The 13,726-nt window shown below is 40.4% G+C and overlaps 1 protein-coding gene across 1 annotated transcript in view; it reads left to right on the top strand.

Annotated features, from left to right (window-relative positions):
* Nucleotides 1-13,726, top strand: part of SND1 (staphylococcal nuclease and tudor domain containing 1) — a 426,272-nt gene that overhangs the window by 191,946 nt on the left and 220,600 nt on the right. The window contains exon 12 of the mRNA XM_040472057.1: nt 600-700. Within this exon, the coding sequence (XP_040327991.1) occupies nt 600-700 (101 nt within the window). The remainder of the gene's footprint in view (nt 1-599; nt 701-13,726) is intronic.

The following is a 13,726-nucleotide window of genomic DNA, read 5'->3' as shown; positions in this document are numbered from 1 at the left end:
CAGGTTTTTGCATGAACATAAGTTGCAGCTTATTTGGCTAAATACCAAGGCATGTGATAGTTGGAACATATGGTAAAATATGTTTAGTTTTGTGAGAAACCACCAAACTGCCTTTCAGAGTAGCTGTGCTGTTTCGCATCCCCATTAACCATGAATGAGAACTTCTGCTCCTCCACAGCCACACCAGCATTTGTTGTCAGTGTTCGGATTTTGGCAGTCCTGATGTAGCTCTAGCTCTTCAGTGTTGTGATTTGTATTCCCCGAGTGATAGGTGATGTAGAGCATCGTTGCCTTCTGAAGGTCTTTGGTGAGATATCCAGGTCTTAGGCCCATTTTTAAATCAGGTTGTTCCATTTTCTCACTGTTGAATTTTAAGACTTCTTTGCATATCTTGTTTCACAGTCCTCTGTCATATAAAGACTTTTGCAGATATTTTCTCCCAGCCTGTGGTTCAGCTATCTTTTAATTGTTATTTTTTAAAATGTTAATCCCAGAAAAACTGAGTGAGGTGATCCTTGACAACTAGGCAGGCCCACCTGACTGCTAGTGAGCTGTGTTGCAAACTCTCAACCTTAACTCCCTTGCTTCTCTATTTTCAGGTCAATGTGACTGTGGACTACATTAGACCAGCCAGCCCAGCCACAGAGACGGTGCCTGCCTTTTCAGAGCGGACATGTGCCACCGTTACCATTGGAGGAATGTGAGTGTTGTAACTGGCAGGGGCTCAACCACAGCTACGAGTTGTGCTCATTTAAGTGTCTCCTTCCTATCCTCCCTCATTTCCTTTCTGTTGCTCTTAATACAGTGGTTTATAATTGTTATGTCTGTGTAGCACTTTACATTTGCAAAGCATTTTATAATCATTCATTAGCTAATCATATTCTTTCATTATTGTCATTTAAGATTTATTGGGCTCTGTGTGCTTGGCACTATGTAGCATATATTATTACTATTAATAATGCCATTTATTGAGTGTCAGTCAGGCCCTAGGTACTATCTGACATTAGGTAGAAAAATTATCTGCACATTAGTTTAGGAAGTTCAATTATGGACCAGAAAAGGGGGGTGGAGAGGGGAAGAAGAAGAAAAAGAAGAGTTCATTGGGCATTTTCTTTATACAGATGTCTGTAATCAGTAGATGATGGGGACTTTCTTTCTCTTCTGTGCTGGCTGTATCCTGTTATATTCCAGAGTCTCTTGGGAACTTGGTTGATGAACAGTTTTTAAAGGGAGGTATCTGATGGGGGAAGAAGGAAGCCTGCAGCCTGCTGGGCCATGCTTGCACAATAAATATTAAAACAGTCAGTCCCCAGTAGTAATTCTTACTCTGCATAAAATACACCAGCATGATAATTGTTTCCATCTCTAGTTAACAATCTTAAATGCTGTTTGTTACCAAACTGGTATTTTTCTTCTCTTTTACGGGGGTATAGTGGAGGAGAAGAAAAGAATAGGTTTCTTCTCAAAACAGGGATTGTCTTATTGAAAGTACAATGGAGCCCATTAGGAGAAACACCTCTAAGCCACAGCATTCTTCTGAAAGAGAGGACCTCGTAGCTAATTTACCTTCTAGAAACTCTCCTACCAAATAGGAGCCTTCTCTGCTCATTCGTGCTGTCACGCTTGAAAATAACTATTTTTTAGCCATTGTTATCACTCCTGTATTTATGTAAACATTACTGTTCACACAACCATCAGAGACTTCGTGGAGAGGAACTCAGTATAGGATTTTGTTGTCATTACCTTAACACCATCACCAGTGACATGTTTTGTTAGCAGAATCTTGACAAATAAGATGATTTTGAAATGGGAGAGACTAGGACATAGTTTGGTCATTTTTATGCCTATTTAACTTGCAGTAATGATTATTGCCACTTTGTCACCACTTCTTAGGAGTTACGTGCATGCTACTCTACTATGGAGAGCTGGAAAGTTAGTATTCTTATATGTTAAAATTTTAACTGTCACGAGGAATCACCTCAGTAGATAACAGCTCTTATTATCTAATTACTGGTAAAAACAACAGCATCACTGCTGTAGAAATGCACACCTTTATTTTTGGTAGATGGTTTCCATTCATTTTAGCAATCCATTAAAGTGGATTATTTCATTTAGTTACCACTGAGGTGTATTTTTATGTTTTTTATTTTTATTTTTTTTTTTCAACGTTTATTTATTTTTGGGACAGAGAGAGACAGAGCATGAACGGGGGAGGGGCAGAGAGAGAGGGAGACACAGAATCGGAAACAGGCTCCAGGCTCTGAGCCATCAGCCCAGAGCCCAACGCGGGGCTCGAACTCACGGACCGCGAGATCGTGACCTGGCTGAAGTCGGACGCTTAACCGACTGCGCCACCCAGGCGCCCCTGAGGTGTATTTTTAAAGTAAATTTACACTGCTTAAATATTACATATTCTGGGGATGCCTGGGTGGTGGCTCTGTCAGTTAAGCGTCTGATTCTTGATTTTGACTCAGGTCGTCATCTCAGGGTCAAGAGATCGAGCCTTGTGTCAGGCTCTTTGCTGTTGTGGAGCCTGCTTAAGATTCTCTCTCTGCCTCTGCCCCTCCATGTGCATGCACTCTCTCTCAAAAATTTACATATTCTGAGTGTGTTATGGGGATTTTTTTTTAATACAGGACAGTTTGAAACAGCTAGTTTAAAAATTCCATAGTAGGGTATTATGGGCATGCTCCATGCCAGGACACCTTGAGGTTTCAACTGTGTTGATCTTGACTTTGTTGGAGATTACTCCTTCAGGCTAACATGCCTCTCTGCAAAGGCTAAGTGACTGTTCTAGCCAAGGTTTTGGTCTGTAATTAAGCCTTCGTAAGAAGTTATCAGCCTTTTTTTCGATTTGGTTGGTCAACACAGGTTGATTGTCTTTTTTTTTCTTTCTTTTTTTTAAGTTTATTTTTTGAGGGAGAGAGAAAGCATGCGCACGCGCACAGGTTGGGGAGGGCAGAGAGAGGAGGGGACAGAGAATTGGAAGCAGGCTCCATGCTGACAGCGGAGAGCCTGATGTGGGGCTTGAACTCACCATCTGTGAGATCATGACCTGAGCCCAGGTCAGACACTCAACTGACTGAGCCACCCAGGTGCCCCCACAAGTTGATTGGTCTTAATTGACAGGAAAGATTGTCTGTACTTCAGGTTCTTGGCAGAGATGATAACCTTGACTTTACCTCTCAGTTCTTGTAACGGGAATATAAAAAGTACTATTTTTGTATGATTTACCAAAGTATTGACCAGTGTGTCGATTCTTCTGGGTCCCTTAATTGTCTCCTTGGATAAGATCACCCTAAGCAGGGTGCCTGGGAAGCATTATGAGTTACTTTATAGAGTTGTTTCTACTGAGTAGACTTTGTGAAGCAGTTACTGATGTGCATTCAGGGGAAATAACTGAGATTTACTGATACTTTGGAGAGAAACTCTCACTAGACAGTAAGCTCCCTGAAGATAGGGATTTTTGTCATTTACATTCCCTTTTGTAGTCTTAGTATTCAACATATGGTAGGAGTTTCAATAAATTTTTGAATTATTTATTGTATTGCAGAGTTTCCCTTTATGAAGCATAACAGGAATACTTAGATGTCTCATTACCTGGGACACTTATTTCTGTTGAGCCCTGAGTTTGTTGTTACGTAATCAGTACTGGAAAAGTTATATTAGATAGTTTTCATTTTTTGTTTGGTTATTGGGACATCATTGCTTAAAGATAGGTCATGTCTGGAAAATGAACATTAATGCTTCTTACACTTTTTATGTTTCAGTCGTACTCATAGCTTCTCTTTATTTTCCCTTTGCCTTGATTGTGTTTTATTATTTTTCTGAATTTTCTGTACTTTGGCAGTCAATCCAAATAAAACTGTACAAAAGTTGTATGAATAAATAATAATGTTCAAATACTCAGCTTCTATTCAGAATTTAGGTATACTAACAGTCTTCTGAGTGTAATGGTTAACTATTCAAAAACATTGGCTAGAGAAGGGATTTTTTTTTTAAGTTTATTTATTTATTTTGATACATAAGGCATGAGCAGGGGAGGGGCAGGGAGAGAGGGAGAGAATCCCAAGTAGGCTCCACACTGTCAGTGCAGAGCTCAATGTGGAGCTCGATCTCACCAACCATGAGATGATGACCTGAGTCAAAATTAAGAGAGTGACACTTAACCAACTGAGCCACCCAAGTGCCCTGAGAAGGAATTTTTTTTTTTAATCTAAAATACTTTCATTTCATTTTAAACATTAAAATGTGCATATATTTCTGAATCTTTGATACATGGGAAGAGTAGATCAACTATTTGATAACATGAAAAATTGCACAGTTTCCTCTTTAGAAGGAGTACTTGAGGGGTGCCTGGGTGGCTCAGTAGGTCAGGCGTTCGACTTTGGCTCAGGTCATGATCTCGCAGTTCACGAGTTCGAGCCCCACATTGGGCTCTGTGCTGACAGCTGAGAGCCTGGAGCCTGCTTCAGATCCTGTGTCTCCCTCTCTGTGTGCCCCTTCCCTGCTTGCACTCTCTCTCTCAAAAATAAATAAACATTAATAAAAAAGGAGTGCTTGAAAACACTGATTATCAAACCCTAGATTTTTGTGATTTACATCCCCCTCATTTATTTTGCAACCATTTTAAAGCCGTTCATCTTATTGAACCTTTTCAAAGTATTCAGCTGTTTTCATAAACACATGTTTTTTGTGTACTCATATTTCAATTAACAAAATATTTGATGAAGTACATAATTAAAAATAACAAGCATAACCAGTATATATAGTTTTGCAGACAGAAACAAATGGCTCAACAGGTTGGGACAGAAGTGCACAGGTGTCTGAGTGGTCCTCAGTCATTCTGTTTGGCATCAGCTGAAATCCTAGAATTTGTGGGTCAGTTCAGGGAAGGTTAGGGGAGCTCCTGTAGTAATGCTGTCTGGGAAAGACAGTCTTTGTTCAAACTTGTAACAATGTAGAATTATCCTCTGTAGGCTTATACACCTACATGTGGGCTTTCTTAACATCTAGAGGCTTTCCTGTTATTCAAGAGATCAGCTGGGCTCTGGCTGTGGAAGAGCTTCTCTCAAGCTGCTGATCGTAGGGTAATGAGAAGGAGGCAGATGAGATGGAGTTGCTCTCAGTTATTTCAAAGCAGATTTTTAAGTGTATTTCACATGCTAAAGTGTGTGAATTGTCTGTATCCTCAACAGGGTTCGGTCTAGTCCTTCTCTTTTGCTTTTTGGTGTATGAGAGGAGGTTGAGTCAGAGGATCTCTGTGAGGCACCTCTGGTGTGACAGTCTTCTGCTCCCGTCTCTTGCCCTCTAGAGAATCAATGGAAACGAGGTTCATCATTCCTCTAATAGATTAACATTTTTTTCTTGATTAACGTCACTGTAGAGTTGGCAAGAGTTGTTATCTGTTAATCAAAACAGTTTAAATAAAAAATAAAAAGATCAAACTTCGAGTTGTTTCTCATTCCCCGGCTCCCGGGCTGGGAATTAGCTGAGCCTTTTAGGCCTGGTTTGTGACATGAAGCTGTCAAGATGGCGCTTCCTGTTAATTACTTTTTATTGTATTTAAGACACTTAAATAACTCTTCTTGTGATTTAGTCTTCTATGTAATTAGCTTCAGTGATTAAAATCTCATTCTTTCTTTATTGTCAGAGCCTTCTTGAAGAGTGAGATTTTTCTGGGGTGACCTTTTCTTGTGCTGGACTTCCCAATTACTTGGAGCTCCAATTTGGCGAACGCATATGAGAATCTATTAACTAGTTGCTCACCTCTTTCTGCATGTCACCTTTTCAAAGAAAGGTCTTAAAAATTTTTCACGTTTATAAGGGGGCACCTAAAATATATAACTTAAGGGGTTAAACCTCACATACTCACATGAATAGTTATCACCACTCCAACCCTGGAAAATTGTAACAGGTCCAGCAGATGCAGTACCACTAAGATACTTCCCAGTGGTTTCCATTATGTGAAGTATTTCACAATGGTAGGAGACTGTGGACATGACCTGTTTTTGGAAAGTAAAGAATGGCATATAGATGGAAGCGTACAATAGGAATAGTTGGAAAATGCCTGTTTTTGTACAATGTCATTTTGGTGGCGAGGGGGGGGTGATTTTTTTCCTGACATTCTTTTTGAAACCATGTTTCCCTCTACTGCTTTCCTGCACTGCCTTTGTGCTGTCTTTGAATCTTGCATAGGCACTGCTCCCTTGATGTCCACACAAGTATGAGGCCTTGCTGCCAGATGTATTGTCGAAGATCTTTTGGGCTTGGGACATCTTAGTTACCGCTTTGTTCTAGTGACTATCATCCAGCAGCCTCAAAGCCATCCTGTGAACTTTTTTTGTGTCTCTTTGGATTCTTCCTAGATAGAGCTCGTCTGTTATTAGATTTCTATAAACCAGACAGTCAGACTTGTAGCGAATGAGACTTCTGCTTCTGGTTTTCTATGGCTTTGGTTCTGGTTCACAGGAATACTTCTTTCTTCAAGTGTTCTATTAAGTAACTGAAGCTTGCAGTCAGGTCTTGTCCTTCTTCTAGAATAATCCTTTTCTAATCCTAGTTTGGTTTTCCTCGGCCACAGTAGAATTAAGTGTCCTATAATCCCCACCGTTTCTGGCTTGAGTTCTGTAGCTTTAAGGCTTTCACAATCAGACCAAACCTCCTCTCTCTTGAGTTTTCAAATCTTAAAACATACTAATATCTGACTTTCAGGCTAAACATAGGAAGAAAGTGGCCTCTTAAAACCCTATTTTCAGGACTAGGGTTTTGACTTAAGAGTTGCCTGCACCATCCCGAAGGCACTCTTCTAGCGCCTGAAGAAGTGCGGAGACCTTATTCATGTCACTGACTGGGCCATGAGGTAGAAACTGTCTGGTTGCCAGCCCTTTTCTCAAGATTTATTCCTTATACTTTATCAGATTTATTGGGGGCTTTTTACCCCCCATTTTTCCCTGCTATGAAGGAAAAGGGGCACATCAGAATAAGGGTCCCCCTGGGCCTTTAATTAGAAACACCTAACCTCCCCTGCCCCCAATTAAAAATATGTTAGATTGTTTACTGGAGCTCATAGGCTGTTTGATTTGTGTAATTGCTTCTGCTGTGTTTGGTAGAAGTATGCCTATCCACCATCCTGAAGACACTGGAAGCTTCTGTGGCATTTAGTTTAGAATACCATGGAAAGAAATCGTTGAATAACTGGGTCTGTCTCCTGCTAGCTCAGTCAGGTATAGTGATCATTTTAAGAGACTGGTTCATAAAAGCACTTTAAGAAGGACCTTAGCTGTTGCAATGGGGGTAGGGTGGGAATCAGGAAAATACTCAGTTTCAGACAGATCGCTCTCTCATAAGTTTTGTGGCTATCTATGGAAATTTCATGCCAAATGTTATTTCTTTAAAGACCTCTTGGTTTCAGTTTACTGTATTATCTTCATCTCTATATGGAAGTTCAGTTAAGCTTTTCGTGAGAGAATCCTTGGATCATCTGAATCAGCAGAATCCATTGCTCAGCTCTGTGTTTTCCCTGTACCTATCTACCAAGAACAGTAGATTTGTGTTTATTCATTCAAGGAATATTTGAACACCTACTGGGTGCCAGGCACTGGGAATATAGCAATGAATGAAGCAACAAACAGTTGCACCCGATGAGGTTCTCCCAAATGCTCTTCTTTCTTGGGATTTCTTGGCACTGATTCGTGCAGCCTCAAGCATCCTTGTGGGTATTCGCTGGCTTTGCTGCCCTCAGAACCTTGTTTATGTAGAGTTTTGCGTTAAGGAACACAAGTGACTTTATTTAAACAGTGCCTGAAAATGTTGTTTTCTGTTCAGTTTTGCCAGGGACTTGTAGAGACTTTACTGCTCAGAAATAGGATAAAATAAAATGAAACATAGTTCCTCTTTATATCTTTATTTTTAGATGAATCAGTAAGTCATTTTGTCAGTAGACAAAATGAGATGCTAGAGTGACTACTCACTGGCACCCATCTGCCCTTTTCCTCCTCACATTATAGTTCCTGGCTCATTCAGTGTACGTACCCCTCTGTGAATGCTGACAGCTCCCCTGTGGTTCCCATCCTGCTGCATGTTTGCTTTGGGGCTAAAAGCACCGCTGACTTTCCCCACTGCCTCCCAGAGATGCTTGCGTAGAAGTATAGACGCTAACTTCTTTGCAGTGTCTGCTTTTCACTCTTGGAACAGTTATCCTTATAACTTTCAATGAAAAAATGTTTGAGTTCAAGCCATATGTATTTACTTCCTTACCTAAAAGATGAATATTTTTGAATGCACTGTTACTTCCATCCTTGAACCCCCAATTTTGTTATATTATTTAAGTTTTGCCATTAGTGAACTTTATAAAGTTCAGTTACTGTTTCTGATTAACTTTACAGAGTATTTCCCCCTCTGAAAGATTACAGAGTTAGAATGCTACCTTTTTCTGACTCCTCATTCCTTTTAAAAGTTTTTCTATTTCAAGGGGCACCCTTGGGTGGCTCAGTCGGTTAAGCGTCGGACTTTGGATTAGGTCATGATCTCACGGTTTGTGAGTTCGAGCCCCAGGTTGGGCTCTGTGCAGACAGCTCGGAGCCTGGAGCCTGCTTCAGATTCTGTGTCTCCCTCTCTGCCTCTCCCCTGCGCGCTCTCTCTCTCTCTCTCAAAAATAAATAAATGTTAAAAAAACATTTTAAAAAATAAAAAAAGTTTTTCTATTTCAGATTTGTTTGCATTTATTGTTTTCTCTTCTGTCGGTGTAATTGTCTTCTAAGCTTTGCTTGTAAGTTGATCCAAAAATTTTACCCTCCACCAATCCCTGCATAGCAGTTTTAAGTTGGTTCAAGTAGGATAGCGTGAGAAGACACACACACAAAGAAATCCTGTGTCATCATATCCCCAGGGAAATGATGAGTGAATTCCCTGTGTGTGTGTCTCTGATGTGTGTATGTCCGTCTCTTTCTCCATTTTGGGCTTCTTCATATGCACCTGCCCCTTGTATCTCAGTTCCTTCTTTTTGTTGTATTCCCTTTTCATTTGGTGAAGAACCTTGATTTTACATGTGTGGGTGGTAAAGTTTCTGAATTTCTGCATGTCTGAAAATGTCTTAATTTTGTCCATATTCCTGATTGCTAGTTTCAGTATGAAATTCTAGCTTCAAAACTATTTTCCCAAGAGCTATGAAGGCACGTTGTTCTATTGCTTTATCAGTGTTTATGAGAATTCAATTTCCGTTCCTTTAAATCTCCATTTCTTCAACTTTTTTTTTTCCAGTCTCTGGAAGCTTTTACAATTTTCTGTTTATCTTTGGTTTTCTGAAAATTTATTAAAACATTTCTAGTGTGTCCTTTTTCCTGCATACTCAGTGGGCCAAAAACACTCATGTCTTCCTTCAACTTGGGAGATTTTTTTCCTATTCTTTCTTGAATTATTTTCTTTCTCTCTCTTTTGCCGCTGACTCAAGAAATTCTATCATATTTTCCCTCACACACACCCTTAATTCATTCATCTCATTCATTTACTTACTCATTAGTTCATTTATCAAGCAGTTATAAAATGCTTGGTATGTACTAAGTACTGTGTTAAATATCAGGAATGTATTGGTAGTTCTAAAACTGAAATGATGTCTTCTGCTATGAAATTTACAGAGACTGTTCTCTTAACCTAGCTTATTTTAATTGTTTATTTCAGCATTCATATTAAAATTTCGTGTGCAGTGTTTTAATAGCAGCCTGTTCTTAGTCCATGAATATAATACTTTCTCTGTCTCTGAGAGTATTATTTCAAAATTTAAAAACTGGGGCACCTGGGTGATTCAGTCAGTTAAGCGTCTGACTCTTGATTTCGGCCCAGGTCGTGATCTCACAGTTTGTGGGATCAATCCCCATGTCCGTCTGTATACTAATAACTCAGTCTGCTTGGGATTCTCTTTCTCTCCCTCCCTCTGCCCCTCACCCCCCTCAAAATAAATGAACATTTAAACAATTTTAAAAAACCCTCTTCCGTTGAATTATCCCCCATGACTAAATGTTCTGTTTATTTTGTTCCATTTCTCTCATAAATCCTCAAATATTTGGGGAGCCTTGATTTATATGTATGCAGGAAGGACCAGATGGGAGTTGGCATGGTGTCCCTCTGTAGGTGTATTTACCTGCTTCCCCAAGGCATCTCTTTATGAAAGGGCATAGGTGAGAAGGAAGTATCAGAGGCAGCCCTCCTTTGGGGTGCCTGAAAGTGTTTGGACCTGGAACGTAGAAGAAACAGGCAATTTTCAGACCCCGCTAAAATTGTCAAAGCAAACGCTGGGTTCCTTGGCTGGTAAAGAGCTTACGTGTACTTGACTGGGTGGGGTGAGAAGGGGATGTGATGTGCTTGTCTGACCGTGTCAGATGCTGTGCCTCTGCACTTCTTAAGGCTACAACCTCCAGCAGAGGTCCTTTGCCAGTTAAGTCACCTACCTTCTGTTCTAGAACCTGTGTTTCTGTGAAGTGACTTGTCCTATACATGACCTTGGTAATATGGGGACTCTTACTGGCATAATGTTGAAATTGTGTTGGTGTAGAAACAATATTCCCATATAGTTTAAAATATTGAATCTATAAGGGGTAAGCCTTCTCACATTTAAAGTGAGAGCTTTAGCAATACAGAGACTTATACAAAGAAAAATCTCAGAATGTGAAGTTGAGAAATCTACAGCAGTGTTTTCCTTTAGTGTAAGTCATGACTGCTTTAGTGTCTTCAGAAACCTTTATGCTTTCTGCTTGGTTAACCTTGATAGCACCCTGCAAGGGTAGTTGGAAAAGCTGTGAAGACTCTTCTTCCAGTCTTTGACAGTGGATTAAGGAAGCCTACAGCTTGATTCAGATTTTATATTATGATTATAATGGTGTCTATTGGAAACAAAGCCCCTCTAGATGGAGAGCCCTGGGGTTTAAGGCTACTCTGCCATTAGATACTTAACTGTAGCCCTGTTTATATTAGGGTTGTTTTTGCTAGTAGTTGGACTAGAAAGTTCCACCGGGTTTAAGTAGTCTGCCCATAATCCAGTTTTTCTTCTTAAGCCCTGTTTGTCGAGGAGTTTTGGATGGTTTCCTGGATTGTGAACTACTCGGGAACACACATAAAAGTAGTGATATAAGAAATGCCTCTACTTGCCGGTAGATTATTTCTTGGGTATTTGCCAAGGGTCAGAACCCTCTGCTCTTAATAACTTCGTGGGCATCATAGGGACAGGAAAGAGGCTGGCTGATCCAGCTCTTTTGAATGAAGGTCCTGATTAATTGCTCAGATGATGTCCCCAAAGTCTCCTCGCTGTGGTGCTTTGTATTTTGTCAATAAAGGCCCTTGGGGTGCTGCCAGTTTCCACCAATCAGATCCCATCTGCTTTCTGTCTTTCAGGATTTGTGCAAACTTTCTGATATGCTGTTAACACACTTTCTTGTTTTCTAGCACCGTTAGAGCTCTATTCTTGTCCATATCTGTCTTTTCTGTCATTTCAGTGGGACCTTGTAAAGAATGTCATGTGGACATAAGTTCTCAGTCTGCCATTCTGACCTCCCTCAAGCATTCTTTATTCTTTCAGATAATGCAATTGATGTGATAAGGAGAGGGGACATTTGACATGGTTACCAATAAGCAAAGATCCTGTGTCTTTCATATGCCATTTTTTAGCAACTTTCTCTTTATAATTCCCGTGGCCAGCATAGTACAAAGTGATAAGGTAAATAGGACTGGATTTTTTATAGATTTCTTCTCTCTCCCGGTAGTGATGCTGCTTAACAGCGATTTGCTCCAGTTCGTTCTGAGTGATTTTTTTTTTTAATAATAAAATATTGTAACCTTTCTAAAAGTTTAGAAAATGAAGGGAAATTACCCATTATTTAGTTATGCTAATATAATAGTTATTGTGTGGGGGTTACTCCTTTTGAGTGCTGGTTATTTTTTAAGAATTTAGTGTAGGAACAGGTAAATTGACTACTTTGCCTAGTGCTGACAAGAAGTCTACGGCAAGTGATAAAAGTAGGCTTTGGAGATGAACAGATGTGAAGTAAAACCTCAGCTCTGCTCCTGGATAGCTGTCCAGAGTTGGGCCTTAGCTTTTTATTATATAATTTAGATATAATAATCTCACACGTCATGGGGTAGTTGTGAGGATTAAATGTACTAATGCATTTAAAATGCTCAGTGTATTTACTAAGACTTACCAGTTCTCACATCAGCCCAAGCTTCTAGAGTGGACTGGTCACTATTGATCCAATTTTGTATCTAGTGGCTTCTGCCCTTTCTCTCTTTTTAAAAGTAAGTAAGTTAGTTAGTTAGCTAGTTTGTTAGTTAGTTAGTTAGTTAGCTAGTTATTTTAGAGAGAAAGCATGTGTGTGAGCAGGGGTTGGGCAGAAGGGGAGAGAGACTCTTAAGCAAGCTCCACACTCAGCATGGAGCCTGACACAGAGCTTGACCCCACCACCCTGGGATCATGATCTGAGCCAAAACTAAGAGTCAGACACTCAACCAACTGAACCACCCAGGCACCTCTATTTAGTATGTGTTTGAATAATCTCTACACCCAACACGGGGCTTGAACTCATGACCCTGAGGTCAAGATTCGCGTGCTCTGCCAACCGAGCCAACCAGGCACCACCTTTCCTTTCTCTCTCTTTGTGCTTTCTTGCACACTTCTGGCCGTTTGTTTTCATTTAAACTTCTTTCTTAAGGATTTTTCTTGAGCGTTGATATTCCATCCTCTTCTTAGTCTTTACAACTCTTCCTGGCCAAGCTCATCCACTTGTAACACTGCTACTTCACAGAATGTTCTACGTAGTAGGTGAAAGAAGATATAGGAAATGCCGAAACAAAATGCCTCATTGGATTATGCCTTAGCTTTTGTAGTAGTCCATTTTTATTGTTCCACGGCAGGCCCTTGGGTTGGATTTATCTCTTCTCTCACTTGGTCGGATTTATCTCTTTTGTCACTTTTTAAATTGTCATGGTGGCTAACTTACATCCATTTTTCCTCTAAATCTTAAATGTGTACTATGTTAACCCAGTAATGATTGATAAGTACTTCCATAAAGATAGAAGTGATATTCACGAGTAAGTTTTTTGTTTGTTTGCTTTATTTTTATTTTTATTTTTTTGAGAGAGAGCGGGGGTGGGGGGGAGTGAACGGGGGGCAGAGAGAGAGAAAGAGAATCCCAGATGGCAGAGGGAGGGGAAGAGAGAGAAGTAGGGCTCGCCCAGAGGGGGGCTTGTGCTCACCCCATGTGGGTGGGACTCAAGCTCACAAACTGTGAGATCATGACCTGAGCCGAAGTCAGATGTTTAACAACTGAGCCACCCAGGCACTCGTGAGTAAGTAAGTTTTAATGTTTCAAGAAGTTTAAAACAGATACAATTTATCCTTTAATAAAGGTAGTTTGTTGAAAATGTCTTTCGGGGCTCCTTGGTGGCTCAGTGATTTAAGCGACTGACTTCGTCTCAGGTCATGATCTCACGGTTTGTGGGTTCAAGCCTTGTGTTGGGCTCTGTGTTGACAGCTCAGAGCCTGGAGCCTGCCTGACTTGGATTCTGTCTCCTTCTCTGTCTCTCCCCCTCATGTTCACTCTCTCTCAAAAATAAGTAAATAAACATTAAAGGAAGGAAGGAAGGAACGAGGGAAGGAAGGAAGGAACGAGGGAAGGAAGGAAGGAAGGAAGGAAGGAAGGAAGGAAGGAAGGAAGGAAGGAAGGAAGGAAGGAAGGAA

The sequence above is a fragment of the Herpailurus yagouaroundi genome, unplaced genomic scaffold (genome assembly GCF_014898765.1).
Source record: "Herpailurus yagouaroundi ecotype Mexico unplaced genomic scaffold, PumYag 100, whole genome shotgun sequence".
NCBI lineage: Eukaryota > Metazoa > Chordata > Mammalia > Carnivora > Felidae > Herpailurus > Herpailurus yagouaroundi.
This window is presented reverse-complemented; position numbering and strand designations above follow the sequence as displayed.